Source organism: Linepithema humile, chromosome 2 (assembly GCF_040581485.1).
Source record: "Linepithema humile isolate Giens D197 chromosome 2, Lhum_UNIL_v1.0, whole genome shotgun sequence".
Taxonomy (NCBI): Eukaryota; Metazoa; Arthropoda; class Insecta; order Hymenoptera; family Formicidae; genus Linepithema; species Linepithema humile.
The window spans coordinates 31249674-31275611 of NC_090129.1; the positions used below are offsets into that span (position 1 = coordinate 31249674).

General features: G+C 38.6%; 4 protein-coding genes across 7 annotated transcripts in view; 1 reads left to right on the plus strand and 3 right to left on the minus strand.

The window, feature by feature from the left end:
* The first annotated feature begins 220 nt into the window (after positions 1-220).
* On the plus strand, positions 221-1896 carry bys (Bystin). The gene is made up of 3 exons (XM_012365888.2): positions 221-463; positions 584-1506; positions 1584-1896. The coding sequence occupies exons 1-3, from the start codon at positions 320-322 to the stop codon at positions 1819-1821; spliced, it is 1305 nt and encodes a 434-aa protein (XP_012221311.1). The 5' UTR covers positions 221-319; the 3' UTR covers positions 1822-1896.
* Positions 1897-2122: 226 nt separating this feature from the next.
* Positions 2123-6823, minus strand: LOC105671718 (putative sodium-coupled neutral amino acid transporter 10). 2 transcript variants are annotated; one of them, XM_012366119.2, is made up of 7 exons: positions 6681-6823; positions 5852-6425; positions 5418-5688; positions 5183-5319; positions 4772-4999; positions 4482-4686; positions 2123-4413 (listed from the first exon to the last, which is right to left on the minus strand). In XM_012366119.2, the coding sequence occupies exons 2-7, from the start codon at positions 6332-6334 to the stop codon at positions 2777-2779; spliced, it is 2961 nt and encodes a 986-aa protein (XP_012221542.2). In that variant the 5' UTR covers positions 6335-6425; positions 6681-6823; the 3' UTR covers positions 2123-2776. The 2 variants fall into 2 exon arrangements, with proteins under 2 accessions (XP_012221542.2, XP_067206251.1); XM_067350150.1 differs by having other exon boundaries at positions 6506-6809.
* A 229-nt stretch (positions 6824-7052) lies between these two features.
* Positions 7053-12651, minus strand: LOC105671719 (histone deacetylase HDAC1-like). Of its 2 annotated transcripts, none has more exons than XM_012366122.2 (9): positions 12313-12651; positions 11257-11369; positions 11004-11121; positions 10545-10918; positions 10244-10391; positions 9884-10169; positions 9581-9809; positions 9345-9435; positions 7053-9252 (listed from the first exon to the last, which is right to left on the minus strand). In XM_012366122.2, exons 1-9 carry the CDS (start codon positions 12374-12376, stop codon positions 9182-9184), a joined length of 1494 nt encoding a protein of 497 aa, XP_012221545.1. In that variant the 5' UTR covers positions 12377-12651; the 3' UTR covers positions 7053-9181. The 2 variants fall into 2 exon arrangements, with proteins under 2 accessions (XP_012221545.1, XP_067206291.1); XM_067350190.1 differs by lacking the exon at positions 12313-12651 and adding an exon at positions 11777-12001.
* Positions 12652-13593: 942 nt separating this feature from the next.
* The window catches only part of LOC105671609 (serine-rich adhesin for platelets), a 29439-nt gene continuing 17094 nt past the window's right edge, over positions 13594-25938 (minus strand). The window contains exons 1-6 of one of the 2 annotated variants that reach the window (XM_012365897.2): positions 23540-24256; positions 22134-22526; positions 21450-21766; positions 20757-21159; positions 18909-19024; positions 13594-18726 (exon numbers count right to left, since the gene is read on the minus strand). In XM_012365897.2, coding sequence (XP_012221320.2) covers positions 16144-18726; positions 18909-19024; positions 20757-21159; positions 21450-21766; positions 22134-22526; positions 23540-23621 — 3894 coding nt within the window. In that variant the 5' untranslated portion in view covers positions 23622-24256 and the 3' untranslated portion in view covers positions 13594-16143. Of the gene's footprint in view, positions 18727-18908; positions 19025-20756; positions 21160-21449; positions 21767-22133; positions 22527-23539; positions 24257-25938 lie in introns of those variants that run through there. The other variant, XM_012365898.2, reaches the window with a different exon arrangement.

Genomic DNA, 25938 nt, shown 5'->3' on the forward strand with positions numbered 1-25938 from the left:
AAATCTGCAATCTAAATTCAGTAAAAGATAGTTATTATAATGCAAAGTTTGACTACATTAAATTCTTATCAATATTTGTGTTAAATATATTATTTGTAATAAAAAATACGGGTTTTTTATTAATTACAAATTGTCGGCTATATTTAAGTATGTATTGAAAACAGCCTTAAAGTTCATAAGTAGACGATTTATAAGAGTGTCAATCTTGAATCAATATACTCTAAGTTATTAAAATCAGACAGCCTCATGGCTTGTATACACTAATACACGTGTTTGCGTAGGTTAGTTAATATTCAAAAATATTTGATAGTGTTAAAAAATGGGTAAGGCGAAGAAAGTGAAGGTGTCTAAAGGCGAAACCAAAGATTCGAAAATTGGTTTGGCCGAGCAAATAGAATCTGAGAAAGTAGCGAAACCTAAAAATAGACAAAAAGTCAGGCAACGGGCTGACGAGGAAGAAGAGGTTGGTGCTCACATTTATTTTCTTCCTTTTATTTTTTAAATCAAAAATAAAAATGACGAAATTTTTTGGAAATATATTTTTTCTCGGTGTGTTCTAATTTATATAATTATCTTTATTTAGTATGTAGCTCCTATTTTGACAAAAAGAATCTTATCGCAAGCAAGGCGGCAGCAGCTAGAAGTAGAGGAAGAGATTGGCCTGAGTAAATCTAAAACTGTAAAGAAACCCACAGTGAAACTTGGCGATAGTGACGCCGAGGATCAATCCAGTGGAGATGAGGAGCCGGTGGAGAATGTGCATTACTACGAGAACATTGAAATTGATGAGGAGGATGAGCGAGCATTGCAGATGTTTATGTCCAAGAATCCAGCACCTACAAGAACATTGGCCGATATAATAATGGAGAAATTGACAGAGAAGAAGACAGAGCTAGACACACAATTTTCAGATGCAGGAACTATTCAACTGCAAGATCTGGATCCGCGAGTGAAGGCGATGTATGAGGGCGTCAGAGACGTGCTGGCAAAGTATCGTAGCGGCAAGCTGCCTAAGGCATTCAAGATCGTGCCCAGCTTGAAAAACTGGGAGCAAATACTATACATCACAGATCCGCCAAGGTGGTCCGCTGCAGCCATGTATCAAGCAACAAGGATATTCGCGTCGAACTTGAAGGAAAAGATGGCTCAGAGATTCTACAATTTGATTTTATTGCCGCGCATCAGGGATGATTTGGAGGAATACAAAAGACTGAACTTTCATCTGTATCAAGCGCTGAGGAAAGCGCTGTTTAAGCCAGCCGGATTCATGAAAGGAATACTGCTGCCGCTTTTAGAGTCTGGCACGTGCACGCTCAGAGAGGCAGTTATCATCGGATCCGTGATCGCGAAGAACTCCATACCGATTTTGCATTCCTCGGCGGCTATACTGAAAATCGCCGAGATGGACTACACGGGCGCTAACAGCATCTTCCTCAGGATATTTTTGGATAAGAAATATGCGCTTCCGTACAGAGTAGTGGACGGAGTGGTTTTCCACTTTCTTAGGTAAATAATAATTAAGACAAATAACAAATTACAGGCAATTATTAGAAACTATATTCACGCCAAATGTAATCTATTAGGTTCGAAAGAGACCCGAGGGAATTGCCAGTGCTGTGGCATCAGGCTCTCTTGACTTTTGTACAGCGATATAAGAGCGACATCAGTTCAGAACAAAAGGATGCTCTATTAGGATTACTGAGAAAACAATCGCACCATTCAATCACTCTCGAAATCAGGAGAGAACTGCAACAGGCGAAATGCAGAGATATCGAAGTCACGGAACCTAAACCAGAACCAATGAATATTAAGATTACATAAAGAAACATGTGTACATCAAAACTATTTATAATTGTTATAAAAATTTATTATTAAAAAAAGGATTGAGCCTCAAAACTGAAATATTTTTTGCATAATTCTGAAAACGGGAATCTTGATAAATTGTATGCAGCAAGATTGAACTATACTGAAAATTGACGAGATGAATTATACGAGCGCTAATAGCATTTTTTTCAAGATATTTTTGGATAAGAAATATGCGCTTTTTTATGGAATAACGAACGGATATTTCATTTTCTTGGGTAAATAATTAAGATATACAAAAATAATAAATTAGTTTAAATTACGGTGTAAAAATACATTTGTATTTGGCTTTTTTCTTAAACTAATATACACATTATTTTTACAGTCATTATGCTACAGATAGTTAAAAATAATATACACAGCAATAGTGATGAAATTTCAAGATTTTTAAGCAAGTCAAGAGTGACAGAAAATCAAGTCTCAAAACATCTTGCAAAACTGTTTTGCATGAAAAGTCTTTTGAATATCTTGAGTGTGTTAAATATTTTGAATAATATACATATATAAATATACACATATGTATTATAGACGTTCAAGACTTTTCAAAACTTCCAAGTCTTTTTCAAGACTTTCAATCTCGTAACGAGTCTTGCAAGATGTTTTGAGACCTTTTGAGTTTCAGCCTTTAACTCAAGATGTCTCGAGACGATTTGAATCCCATCGTTACACAGCAGTCTTGTATTATACATTATATTCACTTCGAGTGCACCGCGAGTCGCAAGTATAAACGTTACATTCGTAATATGTACACACACGTACACACAAATGCGAGTAGGAATGAAAGTTAATGTTGCAGACTTAATGATTGAACATTATAATTGCCAACAGAAATATATATACAGCGGCGAATATCGAGCGCGATTTACAAACAAAATGTCCGATATACTGCGTAAATTTCGTTATTTCGAATCATTTATATCTCTATATTATTCTTAGGATTCAAAGCATTCAAATCTCTCTGTTGCATACTCGCGTATTCCACGTCTAAAGGAACACGTCCGTCCATAGAAATTTCCTTTGTTATTTCCTGCTCGGACAAATAGACATTCGTCTTAATCAAAGGCGTTTCCGTCGTGCTCGACTTGGTCGCTCTCTTTTCAGATTCTTTTCCTCCTCCGAATTTCTTCGAATCTTCCTGCAATTTTGAGCAAGTCTCGCGATCTGCGTCATCAACCTCGTTTTTGATAAAAGTCTTAGATTTTTCGGTGGGACGCTCGCCGCTGATTTTTCCGTCGTTCGCGTTTGCTTCCGCGTCGACGTCTCTCTTCTCACGTTCATTATTCTGCAGAATATCTCTGCGTATAGCGAGAACTTCCGGTTCACTCTTATTCAACGATGGAGCGATCGCTTTGTCTAATTTCGATTGATTCATTATTTTCAACGCTATAGGTATAGAATATTTGTCGTCGTGCTTCAGCAATTTGTCCGACGCGTTGTTAGTTTCATTCGCGAGAAGCTCTCTCCTCTCTTCCTTCATCTGATTGTCCTTAGCAAGTCCTTCTTCCACGATAGACCGCTGCAAAACTCCCTTCGACAACACATTCAAGATAGGACTCTTCATACTTTCCGTATCGTTAAGTTCTATCCTTCCTATTCTTGTTTCATCTTGATCTTTTATTTTCAATGCTGATTGCTCAGGTGCTTCTTCAACGACTGTGTTTTCCACAGCAGCAGATTTATCTGGCTTGTCTTCCGGCATTTTCTGAGATTCTCCGTTGTTGTTCGAAATTTTCTGAAACAGATGTGACTTTTGCTCGCTATCTTTTACCGCGATGTTCACATCGTTATTCTCGTTTTGGGGTTGTTGCTTTTCTTCGTCTGCGATATTCTGTTTCTTCTCTTCCAAAGACTCTTTATTACTCTTCTCGACTTCATTTTCCTCCGCTCGTTTATCGCTTTCTTTCAAATCGCTTTTGACGTCTGATAAGACATTCTCCTTAATTTCTATCTCTCGGTCTTGCTTCTCGGTCTTTTTGAGTATCTCATCCTTCGCTATTCTCTGCTTCTCCCTTTCGAACTCTTGCTTTTGCTCCTTGATGTCCTTGAGAATCTTCTTTTGCTCCTGCATCATCTGACGTTGCTCCAGTTTATGCTTCTCCAGTGTTTTTCTCAGCTGCTCGTGCCGTTCGGCCGCTCTGGCATTAGCGACGTCTCCATCAGCCGCTAATTCCGATTCCTCCTTCTTTATCGCGTCGAGATTAATGAGATTATCGTTCTTCTGCAAGTCCATAGACCGTTCCTTCTCCTCGATTATCTTTATCTTCTCTTCCGCCTTCAACGTAATGGATTCATCAATTTTAACGATATCGGTGTTCACGGCAATCTGCGATTGTACGTTAGAATTCTCATTTAATGTCTTGATCGTCTCCACTATCTCTTTTATTTCCGGCGCAAGAGTGCCTGCTGTTATTTTATCAGCCTTTTCGACGCTCGGCTTTTCGGTGGGGATCACAAGTTCAACGGGTATTGGCGGCTCTTGTCGAACGTCTTTCGCCTTTATATTCAATGTTTCGTCGAGAACACTTATCTCGGGTAATTTATTAATTTTGTCTGCAACAGAACGTGAAATCAGATTCAAATGACGAAAGCGGAGGAGAGACATTTGCGTAACATCGTACCTTTAGCTCTCGGAAGGAGTTCCGGATCATCAGGAATGTCGGGAATGATATGTAAATTGTCTTTAATTATATTTAATGGTAGATTGTTGATTTGGCCGAGCGGCTTATTAGTTACTGCTACTTTTGCACTTGTAGACTCCTCCATAGCGTACAGATTGGCGTACGTACCAAGAATCATAATCGAAACGCCGATAATCAAAATGCCCTATATATGTAAAAATACAACTCTATAAAAAGTAGTGAAAAAAAAAAAGTAAAGCATGTGAAATTGTCGTAGAATTTCGCTTTACCTGCGCTACTAGTCTCTCATTGGTGTTTCTGCTGCTCATAGATATGAAGAACACCGTGGGGAATATCAAGCAGATCATCACTCCGATCGTTGATCCCACAATGCCGAGAACGAACTCTATGTTTGGCACTAGAATACCGATGATCAGAGAAATGCTGACTATTGTGATCGTGAGGTATCGAAATCTGGACTCTGGCAGGTAATTGACAGACGGCTCGTGCGTATGCACCTAATAGAGCAGTGATATAATATATATAAATTGAAAGTTAGCGGTTTGTAATCTTCAATCGCAATTATTATTGTAGAGCAGTAAATATGTTAAATAAAAAATTAACTATTTTATATATAAATCATAATTATTGAGCTTATTTGGCTTCTGTGAATTTGTCAAAGTATAACAACGTATACATACCCGGCGAAATAAAAGGGAGTTCAAACTTGCGCGACACGGAAAAATGACTAGAGGGAAACTGAATGCAACCGAGAATACGAATCCGAGTTTAATCAGTTCGGACGTTACAGTAGGCTCGAAACTCAGTAAAATGTTTCCTGCAATGTAACAACAATGAGAGTCATAACAGAATAATAATGATTGATAGTAACAATATCATAAGTCGTTTATTGTATGTGAATGACTGTCGAATTACCTGTAAACGATTGGGTGCAGAACGCAATGTAACCAAAGAAGCCAACGCACATATATACAAGAGTGCATATATTTAAGGCTCCTCGTACAACGTCGTTCATCTTCTCTAAGGATACGTTCGGAATGGTTTCGTATATTTCGAACAGCTGCGTTTGGCAGAAAAGAGCCATCGAAAATATCGGCAGGCACTGGAGAATACCGGCTGGTCTCCAATAGTTAACATCGTCATACCAATCTCTCGCAAATATGTGTAGAGTTGACTCCCAAATTATCTACCAAAAAGAAAAGGATATAGATTGTATGGATATGAAGAGCATCATCAGATATAATCATTAAATGAATTAAAAGACTTAAAAAAAGAAAAAAGTATATAATCAGTGCTTATATTTCAGTTTTGCGCACGATGTTTTTATGAAATTGTAGTTTATATCATACCATCAATACAAGGAAGAAGTAGAAGACGATAGTAGCAGTGCAAATGCTAGATAAACTATCGATATCTCGAAGTAGACCCAAAGGTAAAACTATAAAGACCCCAGTGATGATTAACAAACTGCTGCGAATGTCCCCTGGAGTCTTGTTCATTATCTTGCTGAGTATTTGTGGTCCCAGATCACCAACAACGACGAAGTAGGCGATGCATGTACCCAGCATGAAGCCGATAATAAACAATTCCGCCAAGAATTTTCCCATATAACCAAATGCGTGAAAAGCAAGTAGCTCAAAGTTGCGTCTTCTCGATATTACAGCCGACTTGACGAGAAAGTGACAGGCCAGTCGGGATAGAGTGCTGCATAGAAGTAGCACTAAGATCGCCAGCACAATGCCGCATTGCTTGAAGCAAAAAGGCATCGCCAGAACGCTCACACCTATGATGCTGTTGGCAAGCGTCATCACATGCGACACTTGGGAGATCATTTTGAAGATCTAATCGAAAACCTTGCGTTGTAATTTTTCCCTTCTTTGTTGGAATATATGGTTTCTTTAAATTTCACATCTCTTCAAGCTTCTGCAACCAAGAAAGATAGGTTATTGTCAAAAGTTGCTTGCAGTCTTGTTTATTAGTTTATTCAAATAAATGTTTCATACTAATGGAAAACGTAAAAAGAAACTTTGCGCTACTCTTCAGCATGTGCCTCGCAGGTAATTATTTTACCTGAGAATAATCACGACATATAAATTAAGGATATTTTCTTCTCACGAGGTTAGAACGACGGCGTACATGTTGCGTATTTAAAACTAATATGCGTGAGATAACAGTCACCTTGAAAATTTTATCATTCTTAGCTAATTACATCTTGTGTTACGCTTTCGTAACAAAGCATATCGCAAATGGCACTAACGAGGAACTGTCAAAACATCTGCCGGCTGTTACCAAGGTTGCTACCATTTTATATTATGCGTGATATACCGGCTTATCGATAGTGTACGCTTTTTCCGTAACCGAGAGAAAAAAATAGAAAAAGTGAAAGAACTTTTTAAAGAGATTTGATTCCTTTTTACTTTTCGATTTTCCCTAGTCGATATAAATATATATTTATGTCTAATTGCAGAAATTCGGCATTTCAATCTTTAAATTCCCAGCAGAGATTCCTTCCTAAGTCGAGAGGAAGTGAATACCACAAAACTACACATATAGATTTCTTTATTTTTTATTATAAATATTTAAAAACGTCCATATATGTTCCTATGCGTGGACATAAATACATATGCAATAGTCTATCTATAGAGTCGAATCTCTCTAATCTTAACTCGTCACGCAAGTTGAAGTAGAGCAGTGCGTAAGAAGAAATTACAAGATATCAGTTGATTAAGAATAAAAAGGAGTACATATTAGAAAGATTCGGCCTGTGTCTTGAATCGGCTTACACAAGATATACGCAATGCTATTTCAAATTTCTTTTGTGTGTATAGTGGATGTAAGTTTAGTTACAAATAAAATCGCCCAATGATCGGGCACAGGTCCAGATCGAGTATTCAGGCGTCACAAAAAAGGGGATACATTTTATATACATAGAATTGTCAATGCACAATTATTGCTCTCGCACGAGAATTTAATGAAAATACGTGAGAACGTAGCCTGAGGACAGAGTCTGCAACAAAACAATTGTTGATCGACAATGATCGAGAATGCAGGAACGAGAGCGACGTCCCGACCTTGAGTCTTTGTTGCAGAGATCGATCCAGATGCCACGAGTAATTTTTTTTTATATTTCTTAAATTAGTCTTGTCTAATATACATTTAAGAGTCTACAGCTACATTTGAATGGATATATATAATTTCTCAACTGCTCTAATTTCTTTGCCATACTTTCTTCCTCCTCCCCCCCCCCCCCCCCCCCCCAATTTAACTCCTCGTTACGCTACTCAAAAGCATTAGAAGATCTTTCTTTTCCCGTCTACGCATTTCTGATTTATTTCGTCAAGACATGAGTGTCTTACGGTAAATTACTTATCGATAGAAAATGCTACGAAACAAATGTAAAACTTTAAGTAGATATGAATTTGAACAGCACGACTCGACAATCAAAATAAAAGGAGATAAAAATAATGAAAAAAAATGTCGAAAACGAGGGAAACAATCCTTAATATAAATGCAAACAAATACGACAGTATAAAAAAACGAACATAATGTAAGACGAATAAACATGGACAAGTGTTTATCAAATTGCAAATTTTTCCCGTTGCTTTCGCTTTCTGAAATGCATTATAAATTAAAATTATTCATTACTTACACTAAATAAATCGGGGCGTTAACTGAAGAAACATCCGCTAATCTTTTGAGTAACGTGAGATATTCTTTGCACTCTCAACGAACATTATTATTAATTATATTATTACTGCGTGCAAGAATTTCTTTCAAAGATTAAATTTCTGTGTATTATATACAATAGGAAGCGAACGTATTCACCAATCCATGATCTTTGCAAACAGCTGATTAAGAAATCATCTTTATATTCTTAATCAGCTGCCTTTCCATAATACATAAACTACATACTGGTCTTTATCGAGCGGCTCAATTGAAAGTGACAAATAAGAAGACATACGATATTACACTATTCACGCGAAAAAGATGCATTTCGCACATATATATATGATATATTAACAATTATATACATATATATGTGTATATATGTATACATCTTTTCTTCTGTGTAAATTTGATTGCAGCATTGGAGCGGCAGAATCTCGTTAGTGTCTTATATCAGTTGTCGACTTTATGACTTGATTTTGGAATCAGTGAAATAGATGCTTATATAAAATTCTAGAATATCGCGGTGAAAGATCCATGAAAGATCTCTCACAAAAGTTATGTAAAGAGAACTGCAATCCAGGTTTATAAAATTCTGATGACACTATTGAGACATCATCCCGCGGATCTATAATCTTCTATACTTCTTCAGTACTTTCAATAATCTTTAAGAAAAATGAAAAAAAGATCAATTGGAAAAAACTCGGACATACGTTTCTTAATTATTTTAGTCTACGTTTAAAATTGCGCTCTAAACTACATACACGCTCATACGTGCAAATTTCGATAAGGATGACGCTGCCACGAACAAATCCGACATTTCTAAATATTTAAACACGTTTTGATCGTAAAAATGTGATAATTTGGAATAATAATTTCGATTTACGGAGCGAAGTAGAGGCAGCAGACTATGTACCACATGTGTGCTACCACATTTAAGTTACTTAAACATATCTGTTACTTAATTTAAATAAGAATTTCGCCTTTTTTAAATGCTCCGGCACAACCATCTATCAGGGATTCGCTCCGCCGTCTTTCTTGGTCTCCTCATTCGTGGGATTCACTTTCTCATCTTTTTCGTTTTCTAAATAAAAAGAATTGACATAATTATTATGCATTTCATCATACATGAATTTACAAACATAAGATGAAAAATATTCATACGTGATTTAATACCTTTCGGCTCAGATTTTATGTCATCTTCTTTTTTGATATCAGCGTCAATGGTTTCTTGACCTTTTTCTAAACGTGGTCGTTTTCGAGATCCCTTTAACATGAAAGAGAGAGCAATATTTAAGAACACATTTGTACACATTAGTTGTAGAGCATATTTTTCATATTTAGTTTTAATATTTAATTTTTAAAACTAATCACACATCAGACATTACATTCAAATAAGGATGTCATTATACCTTGTACGATCTATTATCTCTTCGTCCACCTTCTCCCTCGTCTTCACTGTCACTGTACTCGTTTTCATGTTGTATCCTCTTATCCAAGTCACGTTGAGGCAGTCTGTCATCTGGATTCACCTTTTCTTCAGCTTCTGAGTCCTCAATGACAGCACCATCTTCTGGCATTGCTTGAACTTGTACACCAGGTGCGTGAGGTAGCATTCTCAAGTTTTCAAACAGCCTCGTTCTATGATTAAATACAATTGTGAATTAATCTACTTATATCGCACATATCAAACTTTGAATCGCAGAATTGCTTACTTTATTTTCTCGAGGTACTCAGGAGTGTTTTGATTCGCCATATTCGAAGGACTGATGTGCAGCTTAAAGTCAGGACCAAAATATTCGAAGTAATCGTTATATGGAAGTTCATTCGCAATTTCGCATCCAAGAGCGACAGATGTTTCATATGTCCAACATCTTGACACGTTTCTGATTGTATAACCGCCACCGCCCACCATCAGGAAAGGCAAATTGTACTTTTTTACAAATTCCACGCATTTGCCATGACCTCTCACAGTCAAATTAAAGCATCCCAGTCGATCGCCTACGTAACAATTAATATTTACGTCAAAAATTTTCCAAATTTTGGTGACAGCAGCTTTTTTAAAGAAATCTTACCCGTCAACGAGTCGGCTCCACATTGCAAAACAACAGCTGAAGGTTGGAAAGTTTCCATTACTTTTGATATAATGGGAACAAATATTGACTCGTAGCTTTCATCATCCATACCATCTCTTAACGGTATATTAACGGCATAATATTTTCCCTATTAATAAAACAAAATCATAAATCATAATAAATAAAATCATAATTGAAATTATTAAATAAAATCATAAATCATTTTTTAGTAATTTTGATATATAATAATTTAAATGAATGAATTTAAATTTTGGTGTTTTATTTTTGATCATTTTTTTACCTTCCCTGCCCCGATATCGCGGAGATCTCCAGTTCCAGGAAAATATTCGCCGTACTTATGAAATGAAACTGTCATCACTCGATCAGTCGTATAAAAAGCTTCTTCCACACCGTCGCCATGATGAACATCAATATCAATGTATAAAACTCTTTGATGATATTTCAGCAATTCTAAGATTCCGAGTACAATGTCGTTCACATAACAAAAGCCCGACGCTTCGCTCTTCTTTGCATGATGCAAACCACCGCCCCAGTTGATGCAGATTTCTGAGGCTTGCTTGTTGAGCTTTACAGCAGCAGCTACAGATCCGCCAGCTGACAATTGACAGAACTCGTACAAGCCATCAAAAACAGGACAATCCTCACCTACATTAACTATTATAAAAAAGAATATACTAATTATTTCAACACTTATTCAATTTATATAATTTTAATTTCAACAACTTTATTTGACACTTACATCGTTGCATTTGTTTGTTGTACTCTGACATATTATCTGGCCTTATGGATCTCAAAAATCTAATGTACTCATCACTATGAAATTTTGTCATTTCATCTGCTGTGGCTTTATGAGGTCGCTAAATAATAATAAAGTACAATTATATTACAATATTTCATTGTATTTAATAATACAACACTACATATAGTTGTGATAACAGAGAAATTGTACTTTTCTTGTAGAAAGAAAAAATATGATGTGCAAAAATTCTTACATATATCTCCATTTTTCTATAAAGTCCATAGTTCAAGAGTAGATTGTGCGTCATCCTTATACGATGTGGCTTCATAGGATGTCCTTGGCCATAATAATAATTTCCAATATCACCTAGCAAATTGAGGGAATACATATATACAAACGAATCAATGCAATGTATAAAAAACATTAAATATATAACTATTAGCGAGCAACGTGATTCGATTCACGTACTACGGTGCACCGGAGCACACTTGAGAATCTCTCGCGATTTCCTCTACAAAAACCATATTAACTTCCGTAATATTTGTTGAAATACCGATTTCTATGGAAAATACCATCGGAGAGTATAAATTATATTCGGAAAATATCTTATTGCAATTTGTATTAGTCAATAATTTCGTAAAATCTCTTGTCATGTTCCTCACAACATAACCTAATCCACAGCTATTTCTCGAACTTTCTTTTTTGTTTTTGTGATAAAACATTGTTTTTCAATCAGGAAAAACTACAATTCTATATATAGTACAAGTAATTACCGATAAAATTGATAACATATACTTGAAAATCCATTTGTAAAATATCGAAGTCCCATTGCATAAATAAATTCAAATAAAGGAACCATGTCACCCAATTATCAGTTGTAGTTGAAACGAAAGAATAGTTAGATAAGATAATGATTAGTCGTAGTAAGCGAGAATGATTCAATAATCTTTGAGTTTTCCCAAGTATACAGTGGCTGTATATATAGGCATGGCTGACGCTTGTGCTTCGCTTGCCTATGGTTACGCGGTGCCGCAATTGAGAATTTCTCGGCTTAACCCTACGAAAAGTGTATTATTCAGCGTGGAATGCTCGCGAGTGTAGATAGATCGCGAGCTGACGATTGCGCTTCAATCTACTTATCATCAGCGAGATACAGACGGATCGGCAAGCGGCCGAATGCCCAGCTAGATCGCGCGAAATGATCGCGATAAGCGTGTACAGCGCATACACTTTTGGCAAGCTTCCCCGTGTGTGTATGGTATGTTTTCGCGGGATCGCGAAACGTGTGTAATTTTCTCGGTTAACTTACTGTCATAATAGTAGCAGACGCGTTTCCTGTTGTGCGGCTGCATGGACATTTTTACTGGATCCATTTGGATTAAATCGACAAAACACTCGAGTAAGGAATTAAACGAGAACCGCGGAGTGTCGCGGTATTCACCAACAGGACACAGCGTCACTCATCAACCACAACGCGCAAGCGTTATATTCGTGCATACGAGTTGCAAGCTTGTTGCGAAGGCAGCGCTATGTACGATGCAATTTTAATCATAGATATAATATTATCAAGAACGGAAATCATGATGCAATATGGGGTTCTGTGTTCGACAAAACAAGTACAGATGGCAATAGTTGTTTCAACCTTGGCGATAGATTCAAATTAATTTAGATAGAAGAAAAATTAGTGGAAATGTAATAATACTTTGATTTTACAATTAAACAATTAAAACTAGAGTTATAAAATCAAGATGCTTAAAATGGAAAATACATGATTTGATCGAATGGTAAATAGACGGAATATATATTACCTTTGTTCGTTTCACTTGCATTTAAGATGAAATAGATATAAATTTTTATCTTTGCAGGAATAAAGTAAATATAAATACTTAAAGTGCATTTAAGACGAATAAAGTCATTATTATAAGAGTTTGAAATGTAGGTTGTTTGATAAATTATTAAAAAAGTTTGTTTTTGTTACAGCCTAATATATTATGAACTAACTAATTATGACTAACATATTATAAACAATTAACAATTTTGTGAACTCTGCAAGCGCATATATTATTCATAATAAAGATCAATATATTATCTATCTATATTATATATTTATAGTAATACTAATATTTCACAACCCACAACACAAAGAAATGTAAAATAAGTTAAATCTTGTTGAAATATAATTTTACATTGTGTATCATACATCCGACTATTGTAAGAATAATTTCCTTGTATCACTTTCTTCAACATTTGTACTTTATAACTCAACAATTAGAAACAGAATTGAAAAATCAAAATGCTCAATTGAATGAAAACCAAGATTTGATTGAAATACTAAATATGGATGGAATAGAAGAGTCTGAAATGTAGGTTGCTTAATAAACTATTAAAAGATTTTTATCAGACTAATATATTATAATGCAAGTAACAATTCCATAGACTCTGGAGGCTTATATTATTTACGATGAAAATAAAAAACCTATAAAGACATTAATGGTAATTCTAACATTCCATAGCACCATTCCTTATACACTGAATCAAAAATAAATCTGTGTGCGGCAATCAGAGAAGCGAAAATAAATGAAAAGCACTATCGATTTTAATTGAAACATTTTATTCGTATTTTTTTATAAGCAAAACACAACAAAATTCAAATACACTTATTCCATACATGTTAACTTCAACTAAAATATAATTGTACAGTAACATGACTCGTGTACGATGCAATGCTTTATTTAATGTCTTTATGAATAATCGCTGGTCGGGCAACACTGTCCGAATAATGAAGTCAGTAATTTCGTGAAAAGGAATCAAATGAGTCCGCTTGGGTACGCATGCACTGATAAAGGATCATTATCGCGGGCGATTTCACCCCACCCGCGCATTTCTCTCTCGTTCGCTCGCTCGCTCTCTCTTTCTCTCTCTCTCTCATCAATTTTTTAACAAGTCTTAACCGCATCTCCATCTCGCTACTGACTATCAGGAGAGTGCTTTAAAATAGTTACAAAAACGGCCGCCACAGAATAAGGCACACAATTGATGCAACGCGCATATTTTCAATAATAACGATATATATTCGTTACTTATCATTAATATATTTTGGTGTGAATGAACGTTTCGTAGAGCTACTGATCATCTTTGGAAATGATTCTATGCGTATCATGCTTATAAGGAAACTACAACTTTGCAGGAACAATGGTGTCTACATATTGCTGTTGTGTGATATTAGATTTTGTTACCGCGTTTCTTTCTCATTATTCGTCTGATCAGTATTATTTTATTTTGCTACTCTCATTATTATCGTTAGATTACTAATACATTGGTATGATTTTATCATTTTGTGTTTGGCTCTAACCCTTGGATGGTTTTTATTTACACATTTCTCTGAGGTATGTTTTACGCGTGTGTTTATGATATGGGATATATGACTTCACGAACCACGTCTATCAATCGACTTGCGTAAATATGCAACCTAAGGTACTCTCGATCTATCTCGACACAAATCAACTAAAGCGTGGACTATATCGTTTAACAAGTGCAGCTCTTTGTATGTGTGTAAGTACACATATACGTCTTTTTGCGGTGCGGTTTCATCCGACGATTCTGGTCGAAACGCGTCTATTAGAAAAAAAAAAAAAAAATCTTTTTTATTTGATTTCTTCGTAAATGTTTAAAGACGAGGCCACTTCAAAAATTTTCTTGAACTCGTTTATAACATGTAATTCGTGCCGAAATCAAATCCGTTGAAAAAGATCTCCCTCCGACAATTTTCGTGACAGTACTGTGAACAGCATCACCTTTAAATCATAATATCTTCAAAGCTGAGATTGCATTTTTAATAGATTTGTTTTTAGCGACACGAATTATACATAATAGCTCGCTCTTCAAAAAATTCATGGAGTGATCATTATTGTGAACATTCATCAATCTGTCCAATGTGTGTGGATCGTTATTTATTTTTTGTTTTTTTTTTTTACCATTCTAAGCTTTCTCTATATACATCTCATTATACTTCTCAATAACAGCGCTAAGGTACATCTATAGCTCATCTGCTTTACCTGCTCGTTTTCAACTAGTACCTGCTACGTGATATTACATTCTGCATAATTATTACGCATCGCTACTTAAAAGCCTGTGTTACTGAACGATCTATTTTGTCAACCTTTCATAGTGTACATTTCCTTTCTCGCTGGAAAGAAAAAGATATTAAAATCTTACAATCGAATATGCAGGGTACTCCAACAAGTTGAAAATTGTGAGCAGTCAAAACTTCCCTAAGCGAAGGCCATTTCAACGTGATTACGTGCAACAATAACTCTTAGTCTTTTAACATTTGTGTCTTTTATATAGATTGTAAAAATAATGCTTTTTAGTCACTTCGGCAGAATGCGTAGCGAGAATAATAAAAATAACAGCTTGGCATCCCTCGCCTCAACAAATACTTTTTCTCATATGTGTTCTTTTCATCTTTTTTCCCTTCTTTTCATTTCATTGAAAATAAAATTCGCGCTCTTTTGTATTTGGAGAAAACAATATATTGCTTCTTAATAAGCTCGGTCTAGATAAAAGCTGATGTCGAATCCGTTTCTCAATTGCGAACAATGACGTACAGCAATGTTCAATGACAATGGTAAAATGCTATCGTAGAAGTGTGACGCTACAATGCATGCTCCCACACATAAAATTTTGAAAAGGTTTCCACGGAATACGATCACAAGCAAACTCTTAAAACTATTTACAAAAGATGGATCTCGCGGTCCACGATGCTTTCAAAATAACATTTAGTCCTCTCCTGAGCGTGTGTCACCGAACTATCGAAAGAATATTGATTCCAACTTCTGCCCAACGGCGATATAACATATATATTGAGATTTGTGAGGAGGTGCATACACGTATAAATACGCGCGTGATATACCCGAAGAACGCGACGTCTCGGCCCGTCTGGAAAAACGGTTTCATCCTTTTGCGCAACGATGTATTATTATAATATATATTCTGCTTCGCATTCTATTATATAATATACATATATATAATTATATTATATATATATATATTATATATATATATATATTATATATATTATAATATATATCCTTGCATCTCGAGACGGGTTTGCGATGGGGTATACCTGAGACTTTCTTTACTATTGTATGTTACAGCACACCGCTCTGCACGGCACCGGACCTTCGCCGTGCTGGCCGTACAAAGGCCGTTGCTTGAACAAATTCGAGTCGAACGCCAGGAACGGCAATTTGCCGCTGTAATAGCTCTCGTATACTTCAAACGCCTCGTCGATGGGTATCTTCTCGTCTTCCGTAACAACGTCCCGATTCCTATCCGGCACGATAATCGGGATCTCCTCGCTGCAGAAATGCTCGATCGTTCTCTCCGGATTATTTGGCACTGTTCTCGATCTCGATGAAATTACCGACATGCTGATCTCGCTCGACTCCTCCTCCGCGCTCCCGGCGCCGTCGCGCGCCAGTCTGTAGTATTTTTCTATGTGCTCCATCGTGGCCCTCTCGATCTCGACGTTGTCCTCCTCCGCGGCCTCGCCCTCGCACAGGACCCCCGGGCTCTGTAGCATCCTCCTCGGGGTTATCACAGGTTCAATGGTCTCCGCTTCCCAGCACTCCAATACGTCTGGTTCCTCTATACTGACCGAGGACGCTATCATTGTACTGCCGTTTTCGTCATTCTCGCTGCTGTTGCGCGTGTCGACGTTCTCGTCGATCACGTCGACGTGAGCGGCCGCTCTCGTCGCGCTATAATTAGCTCGATTGGTCGACGAGACAGGCTCGTACGAGGACACCGGTAGCAATTTGCCGTCTTCGGTGACGATAATCTCTCCTTTCTCGAACGTTCGCACGCTCACCGTAATCTCTTCGTCCATCTCCCCGCTTCTCTCGCCATTTAGATCGTCTATACGTCGCATCTTGATGTCGATATTCTCGATGGGATCTCTGTTGATTTTTCTCAGTGTCTTCATTCGTCTTGCATTGACTCTCTTCGAGTTTATCCGAGAACTTAAAGCAACCCTCATACCCGCAACGCTATCCTTCTGAGTAAATTCGCAAACGTTACCAACATTCTTCTTCGACGTGTTTCTCACGGCAGTGACGAAGTCCTCCAGCCGATTGCAGGAAATCAACTGACTCTGCGCCTTCCCGTCGACATTCCTATTCTGCTTGTCGATTCTCTTCGCCTTCGTTTTTCTTTTCGTGCCTTTCGCGTCTCTCTTCCTCCTGCCGATCGATGTTACCGTCGAATCAGCCTTCATCTGATCTATCCTGATGTTGTTGTTGTTGTTGTTGTTGTTGTTGTTATTGTTGTTGGTCTTTGCGAATTCGCCGCAGCTAGCTGTGCGCGACTCCGTGTCGACGCCGCTATTAGCAGATAGTGCAGGCATGGGGTTGCCTTGCAAGTTTTTTGGCGGCATTGCATCCATTTCCTCATCATTGTCCGTTTCGCTGACCGAGGTCGACGCCGATGTCACGAGAAGGTTGGGCGAATTCGCTTGACGCAACCACTCCGTCACCGCGGTCGTAATAGGATACTCGGGCAGTCGAGCCTGACTTTCGAATCCGGAATCCTCATTCGAACCCTCGGTCGTATACTGGCTCGTCGTTTTGATTTTGTCCTCGCCGTCGCGCAACCTCGACGCCTCCTCCTCATTCGTCGCTTCCCGACTTGTCTCGTCCAGCTTGTTATCCGCGATCATGTCGTCCGACAATTTCACTACTTCGAATTGCTGCACGAGCCTTCCATTCTCCATGTCCTGATGATGCGCCACATCATCCAGATCCGGCCCGGGCGTAGGTTCCCTCACGAATTTCGAACCTTTCTTACTATATTTCTTCGATGGCGCAACACATGCCGTGGCTCGCGCAACAAAATTATTACAGTGTCGTGACCGTTGGGCATCCTCTTCCCCCTCGTCGTTGACGGGCGTCATTGTCGAATCAATCTCGGAGGTGTTATCACCGTGATGATTCGTCGATCTCGATTTCTCCTTTACGTCGGCATAACGTCCGCGGTCCGACTTGCCGTTGGCTAAACTCTCTTCAGAAACGCGGTTGTTGTTTTTCGACAAATCCGCTTTGACGTCGTCACTATTACTCTCAGATGACTCACGCTGCGCGTTGAAGCTGGTCGAAACGACGTCGTTCTCAGTGTGTTCAGTCGTAGCGCTGTTTCTCACTTCCGCAGTCTCGTTCGTCATCGTCGCCTCCGCGTCCGCGATTAGATGCTTCGCTTGACCGTTAATCTCTGCATTTTTGCTCCATTTTGGCTTGTGTCCAGCTGCAGTCGACTGAGCGTTTTCCAATGGCGTTTCCGCAACGACGTCTTCCGAGTTGCGGACTGTCGCATTCTCCTGGTTCGTTGGACTTTGAACGGTCGATGTGTCATACATCCTCTCGGTCTCGCGACTCGCGGATTCCGTCTCGACGCAGAGTGGCGCGTCCGACGTGTCGGTGGTGGACGTTGCGGCCTCTTCGGCCACGGTGGCGACGACGGTCGTCGAAACAGGACTAGAGAGGATTCGAGATTGCAGGGCCGGCCGTAACTGAAATTCCTGGCACTCGGGATTGAGCGGCCGATTCGAGGCCGTCGTCGTTGTAGTCGCGGTCGAGGTCGAGCACTCTGACCAAGGTAGTCGGGAAGACGATACATCATTATCACATTCGGAACTGTACTCCCCTTCCTCCTCATCTTCGGTGTTACCCTGAAAATTTAACAGAAGAAAAAAATATAAAGAATCTAATAAGTGGCGTTTCACGCGCTTCGCAATAAATCGTTTACAAAAGATTGCAAGTATCTTTACATATTATACGCATATCGTAATTGTTTCATTGTTGTTTTTAATAATTTTGAATAATTCTTTCGCGCAGCCGTTCGCCGACTCACCAAAGTAGGTCTTCTCTGTTTTCTTTTCTTTCTCTTCTTTCTTCGCTTGGCACACGCCATTGTCATACCGGTTACGTCCATAGTTCTCACCAACGGCCCGCCCTGGATGGTAACACCTTGGACAAAAGAGATTGCCACGCGTTACTGGTCTGTCGGGCGACGATGATCGATCAACAGATAATATTTCGGTGCGAGATTTGCCGATTCGATGAGAACGTTCCAATCATGATTCACAGGCACGCGTACAATGAGCGTGCCGGTGTTGTCGCGAATAGTGAACTTGGCTTCCCGCTGCGTCTGTGCCTTTCTGACTCCTCGCATCGAAGCGAGCGGCACGCGTGTTATTTTTAACGAGCTCTATTTGAGATGTAGCAACAGCGCTGCCGTTGCCAAACTCTCATCCCGCGTCTCTCGCGCAGCCAAGACATATTTCTGACATTAAATTGTGTCGATGATGTGAGCACGGGGCGTATCCTCTCGTGCGATGGTGATCGCGAGTCAATGGACTCTCGGATGAGATAACGCTTCGTATTATTTGGTGCAACGTGAAAACAATGACGTATTCGGCGTGTTCGAAGCGGTGAAAGACACACCGATTGATCATTTTTTTTTTTTTTTTTTTTTTTATGTGAGTGATATATGTATGCTGTTAGTCGAGCGACAGACACCGAGCGTGTAGAGAGTTGGAACTTTAGGAACGATCGTGAAGAATCAACTACTTTCAAAGGTAATCGTCGGCGATTTCTCAACGCAATTCTCGGCGCGAAGAGCGTCAAGCGGTCTCACAATGCTTCGCGAGACCGCGTAGGCTTGAGACTCTCCCGTTTCCACGATCGTGTCTAAAGCGTGGTACCTTTTTTGCAAATTATTACCTTTTACCTTGAATGTGGTAGAGGCACGGCGGTAATAAAACAGCAATGATGCCGATGGACGGGACAGAAGTCATGAATCGGGGCATATCCCTTTTCCTTGGCCGCGCTTCCGATCGACACTGTTCTCGTTTAACATTAGAAATAGGTACAATCAAGCGTACTACGGCCAGTGTAGCGCAGTACGAGGAAGGAGCGTTCATTGGATCAGCACAGTTTAAATAGTTTAATCGTCACACGTTACAATTTTTTCCATAAATTTTACGCTTCTAATTATGCGACAATTGATTGCACAATAGACATTTGTCGTTTACTTCAGTTAATTTTGACTCGACTTTTCTTTCGAAAGAAATATCAAAGCATAGTTTTCGATAATATAAAAACAGAAAATTCTTTGAAAATAAAGTTTCGCAACAACAATTAAACGTTCCTCCAACAATTCCAATTTAATATCAACAATAAGAAATTCTCCAAACAATTTTAATTTAAAATTAATAATAAGAAATTCTTCAAACAATTTCAATTTAATATTAATAATGAGAAATTCTTCGAATAATTTCGATTTAATTAATGATATATTTAGTACCGAAAGTTTTAATTGCGATAAATTGTGGAAATTTTACAATTTGCAATAATTGTCAAATATTTACATATCACAAATTTAAACTTGCAAAATTCTCTATTCTTTCTCATACGATTATTACGCAATAAACTGTGCGTATCTCAATCGTGTACGCACTCCCTCCCCGAAATGCGCCTTTTTTTTCTTAAACGCAAACGTGGACAATCAATTCAGTTCACACACTTGTCTGTTGTTCCGTCCATCCGACTGTGAACAGAACGAAGGCTACGAGCGCGAATGTAGGTCTGCTCATGCAAGTAGCAGAGAGCAAGTTCGGACTTTGCCAAATCCATATTATAGCACGCGCACATTACTCGGGGACGGCTTCGATCCTAATCTATTTATCTCGTAACTAACCATTAACGTTGACCAAGGGCGGCCCGAACATGTAGTGACCGGGATACATGTATGGCTGCGGCACGGCCGGCATCACGTGCGGTATGTGCATCGGCGGCTCCTGCATCAGCACCGGATCCAGATAAGGATCGACCGTCGCCATGCCGTTCTCCAAGTGCTGCTGCCCGTCGAAGTGCTGCTGCTCCGGATGCTGTTCCTCCGCGAGCTGCTCCTTCATCGCGTGCTGCTCCATCGTCGCGTTCTCCGCCTCTTCGGCCTGTTCCTCGATCTCCTCGGCCACGCTGCCGCTGCAACTGGCGCTTCCAGTGCCGCTTTCGTTCCACACACTGCTGGAAGCTTCCGCTGTCACAATCGTGCCGTTTTGCTCCTCCACTATCGTAGCTGGTTCCGTACTTTGACTAGTCTGCAAATAAATATTTGCTTAGGAATTTTAAATCGTTCAAAATCGATGTGTCATTATCGCAATCTTTATTAATTATCATTAGCTACTTTGTTATAATGATAACTACGCTTATGATATATGACGCGTTCCACAATTTACGTCTTCAATTTTAATAAAATTGTTTGTTGAAAATTTTGTCAAAATTATTCCAAAATTAATTTTATTTTTTAAAATAAAATCACTTGTGCAAGCTTTAATTGGATATTCAATGAAAAAAATCAATTGTCTATTAAAGAACGGGGATTTCTCACTTGATAGTCCATTAAGCAATATGGTTGACTGGCAAGTATGGATGATTTAGGCACGAAGGCGGGATTAATCCACTCAATCGGCCTTATAGGGACTGGAGCGCAGGGTACGGTCGCTAGAACGCTTGGTCCAACTTGAGCAGGTACCGGCGCAGGCCCGACCAGCATCACCGGGTATTCATAGTAGTAGCCGCTCGCGTGATCGTAAAAAGCTCCGTATCCTACTTGCGTTCCTGGCTGCTGCTCTACCATGGGCGGATATTCTCCCGTTCCACTGTCCCTATCCAACAACTGCTGGTCCTCCGTAGTCTCACTGCCGTCTGCAAGGATGTTAAATTTAAACGCTCTCATTTTATAACGGAGCAAGTGTGCTAGCGATAAGATAAGGAATTACAGTAACCGAATGTGACAACTTTCTCCCGCCGCTGTTGCACACAAAAGACGTGGCTTCTGTTATGAAAACATATGCTCTAAGATATGTTTTAAAATTGTTAGATTGACTTTGAAGTGTTGTTCTAAAATTTTATTTACTTTAGAACTTTGCAGTCGAGAAATTTTAACGCGGCGTTTAGAACTTGAAAGATTTTAACTTATTAGCGAGTTAAAAGAATACTAGAGCTAGTTCGCCAGAGTTTAAATATATGCACGATACTTTTTGATTAATAATTAATAAAGTGCATGTTCTACCTGCGGTGGAATGTGACGCGGACTGGCTCTCCGTAGTGGACGGCGTGGCACTGGTGCTCGCATTACCAGTCCAGGGCTTCTTGCGCGAGAGATAGCCCTTCTTGAAGAGCACGTCCTGCCGCGGCGTCGTGATCTTCGTATATTCGTCCTCGTTGAAGATGATTTTCGGTTGCGACGGTGAACCCGTACTCTCGTCCCGATGCGATCTGGAGCCGCTGCTTGCATAACCGCTGGTACTGCCGCCGCTGGTGCTGGTACTTCCGCCAGCACGGCGCGGCTTGTAACCGCTCTGCTGTCCATTCCGATCGAAGGTATGCGTGTTCGCGTCCTTCTCCTGATTCTTCACGTAATCCTTTCGCAAACCCTCTTCCTCATCCTCCTCACCGGGCGGAGCTGTCGAACCAAAAATTAAATGACGATAATGAATTGCGGCTGTGACATACAGCGTGTTCCACGATTTACAATGTGCAATGAAAACAATTCGAAATTTATTGGAAAAGTTCTCCAAAAATTTCCGGATCTCAATATCATTTTACAATAATGATAAATTAAATATTACTAAAATTGATATTTAATAAATTAATGTTCGCTGTGGAAAGTTTTTGCATTAATAGTTGAAATTTCACAATTTAATTTTAAATCTTAATTTTTGATTTTTAAGGATTATCATCGTATATATGTGTTCGGAAAAGATGCAATTTGTAGAAGTTATTTTATATTAGGATGTATGATGTAAGAGGAAAAACAGATTCAATTTCTAAGAAATCGATGGTCTGCCAACATACACGCGCGTATCGCAAGTTGATTGTATCATAAAAATGTTGAACACGTAATTGCAAAGTAGGGAAGGAAACGTTATTATTTCATTTCATTCGAAACAACTACGAAGAAAACCATATATATATCCAGCTAAATGTAATTCGCATAAAACAGTGAGCATTTACGGAATTGATTGTTTTCAAACAATCAAACAACAAATCAACATTGAAACGCAGAACAGTACAATTATTTACTTGAAATTTGTTTTATTTAAAATTATCTGAAAAGATATTGCATGAAAAATATTTTTCAGTACATATATATTGCTAACAGAATTAGATTATAATTGATAAAAAAATTTGTGATCCTAAAATTAATCAGTGGATTGACATATCTCGAATTTCACAGCTTTAATTGTGTTTCGCGTCTCGAAAAATGTATTTAAATTATTCACAACTCATGTCATGATTAAATTTACATACAAATCGCGATAGGAAAACTTTGCACCGTTTGTTTCACTGTCCCCCTCCATTTCTCCGCGCAAATCACAATGTTCTTTGCATTAACAATTTAATAATACTTCAGTTAAAGCGGACAACGCGCTCTCGAGAGCGCAGCTTCATCGAGGTATTTCATTATTTCCGTACCATCTTGGTACCTCGCTAAGAGCAGCACATGGTTCGAGGAACCAATCACACGTGTGATCTTCTTCTGCCGACGCCACTGCATCGCACCCTTCCTCCACCTGCCGTTATCTTGCCCTCAGGATCGTCCTGAAGGTGGTCGATTGTTTCCCGGGGATGCTCCGTCCCGTCTGAGCGGTTTAATTCGGACGCTCGGCGCTCGATACCGACCGATCGATCGATTCAGGGACGTCCACCCTGACGGACGAACCGATCATCGATCGGCGACCGATAAAGGACGAGGGGACAGCGTGACGAGCAACATACGCGTGCAGGATTAATGTGTCGTACGCGATGCCCCGAGAGCGACTGCGACCGGCACGGGGAAGGGGGTGGTGGTGTACACGTCGGAGATGAGAAGCGAGGAGAGTGCGAGAGATGTGTAGTCGCGCGTACGGCAGCCGGACGGACGCGTTTGCCCATTGGCTGCCACCACTGGTACCAGAATAGCATTGGAATTAGAATAGAAAACGGGCGAGGAGACTATCGGCGACCGGTGTCTTCGAGTGCTGGTATCTTCGACCGAAACGTTCGCGAAGAATTATTACCCCTCGATTTTTTCATCCTTAATGCAAAGCGTTCAACAATTTTTCTTTCATGTAAATTTCTTTTTAATCAATTAATTCCATTAATGATTTATAGAAAAATTCTTAAGCAAAAGAAGAATGCGCGAAGTATCTGGGAAATTTTTAAATAGTAATTCTGATGATTAAATCAATAGATATACAATGGATGAAAAATTTTGCCCTAAAAAATGGCATGCTGTATGTTGAAGCTAAGAAGAAATTAATTGATAAACATCGCTTGAAAACTATAATTTTCAATTTATTTGGCAAATATTTTGCAAATATACGTCATAATTTTGGCGTCAATTTATTGAAGAGCTTAGATAAACAAACTGAAAGAGAAGTGTGATAATGACAGGTGAGTTAGATCAAAATTAAACGGTTGTAATTTAGAACGAAATATACTTTGTGCATATTAACATGGCATTAATGGTTTCATCGTACTTTATGCATTCAAGTTGAAATGTCATTGGTGTTTGCGTACGTATTTTGTCAATTGAATTTCAAATCGTCGTTGATAGACATAAATATAAAATTTATTCGTCGGTTAGATTTAGCATTTAACTATATATTACACGAAAGGAAGGTAAATAGTGGCTGGCTAAACGTGCCAAGCAATTTTCTAGGACGGTTAATTCTTCTAGCGGCGAATTTTTCTCACTCGAGAAGAGAGAAGCGAGAGCGTCTCCAATTATAGTACGATCGCTAAACGGTGTGCTAATTTTTGTCGCTCGGTGCTATGCGCGATTGCAATTTTGAAAGGAAATTAGCGTTTCGGACGGGCAAGCTTGTAGATAACCGAAAATAATTTACGAATGATGCTATTTCGTTTAATTAATAATTAGCATTATTTTTATCATTGTTAATTCTTATTGTCCGACTTCAAAATCTTGATTTTATTTTTTGTACAATTGCAGAATGTTATATAAATTCACCAATGATTTACTAATTGCAATCCACTTATTTAAAAATTGATAGAATGCCTGGAAAATTATATAACAGTATGTAGAGCCTACCTCGATATAGAACTCTAGAAAGAATTCCTAGTTCTACATTCTTTTCTCTACTTGGAGATACAAATACAAGTTATAATATCTTTAAAAATTTAATTACTCAAAAATACGAGACGAAGTAGAGAAAAAGCGAGAATAGAAAAAAGGGAGAAAATTTAAATATAAATTATTCATTCGCAATGCAAATTATTTTCGAGGCGGAACACTCAAGAGTATCATCTCGACATGCGTATCAGAACACGTATCATATATCGCATTCTCGTTCCAGATTTCACCCTGGCTTGCATTTCTCAAGTGAACCGTGCATTAAAACGTCTAGATATCGCGAGCGGTCGTATTAATACCTAGATGCTATATTCCATTGATCGTGCGGACACTATTACCGTTAGCGTGCACACTCGGAGCGTGTATCTTCCCGTGCCTTTGTGTGAAATTAGTCCCACTTTTTTACAAATCGGAAAAAAACAATACAAATTTTCAATACGCCCTCGCTTTTTACTTCTCAAGACTTCGACTAGAGTTCTCCATTGAATTTAGAAAAAATTCTGTCGTTTAAAGTCGCGATTTTGGATCCTTTTTTCACATTGATTTTTCAGGATTCTTTTGAGCAAAAAACTCTTTTCCAAATGTATAAGAAAGTTTTCTTAAAACCCTAAAAAATTGCAACTTTTTACATAAGAGAAATGCTGTAAAGTTAATTTCTTAGTTTCTTAAGTTTGATGTCTTTACTATTTTAGAGGACAGAATTTTTTTTTTTATATCAATTTATGGAGAACTTTAGAAT

Coding starts and splice junctions, on each gene's coding strand:
- LOC105671718 (XM_012366119.2), bottom strand. CDS start 6,334: ATGATCTCCCAAGTGTCGCATGTGATGACGCTTGCCAACAGCATCATA. Junction 5,320..5,417: donor CTGCACCCAATCGTTTACAG/GTAATTCGACAG, acceptor GTTACATTGCAG/GAAACATTTTACTGAGTTTC. Junction 4,414..4,481: donor ACTCCTTCCGAGAGCTAAAG/GTACGATGTTAC, acceptor GTTCTGTTGCAG/ACAAAATTAATAAATTACCC.
- LOC105671719 (XM_012366122.2), bottom strand. CDS start 12,376: ATGGATCCAGTAAAAATGTCCATGCAGCCGCACAACAGGAAACGCGTC. Junction 10,170..10,243: donor TGGAGCCGACTCGTTGACGG/GTAAGATTTCTT, acceptor ATTGTTACGTAG/GCGATCGACTGGGATGCTTT. Junction 9,810..9,883: donor GAGTACCTCGAGAAAATAAA/GTAAGCAATTCT, acceptor ATTTAATCATAG/AACGAGGCTGTTTGAAAACT.
- bys (XM_012365888.2), top strand. CDS start 320: ATGGGTAAGGCGAAGAAAGTGAAGGTGTCTAAAGGCGAAACCAAAGAT. Junction 464..583: donor GGGCTGACGAGGAAGAAGAG/GTTGGTGCTCAC, acceptor ATCTTTATTTAG/TATGTAGCTCCTATTTTGAC. Junction 1,507..1,583: donor GTGGTTTTCCACTTTCTTAG/GTAAATAATAAT, acceptor GTAATCTATTAG/GTTCGAAAGAGACCCGAGGG.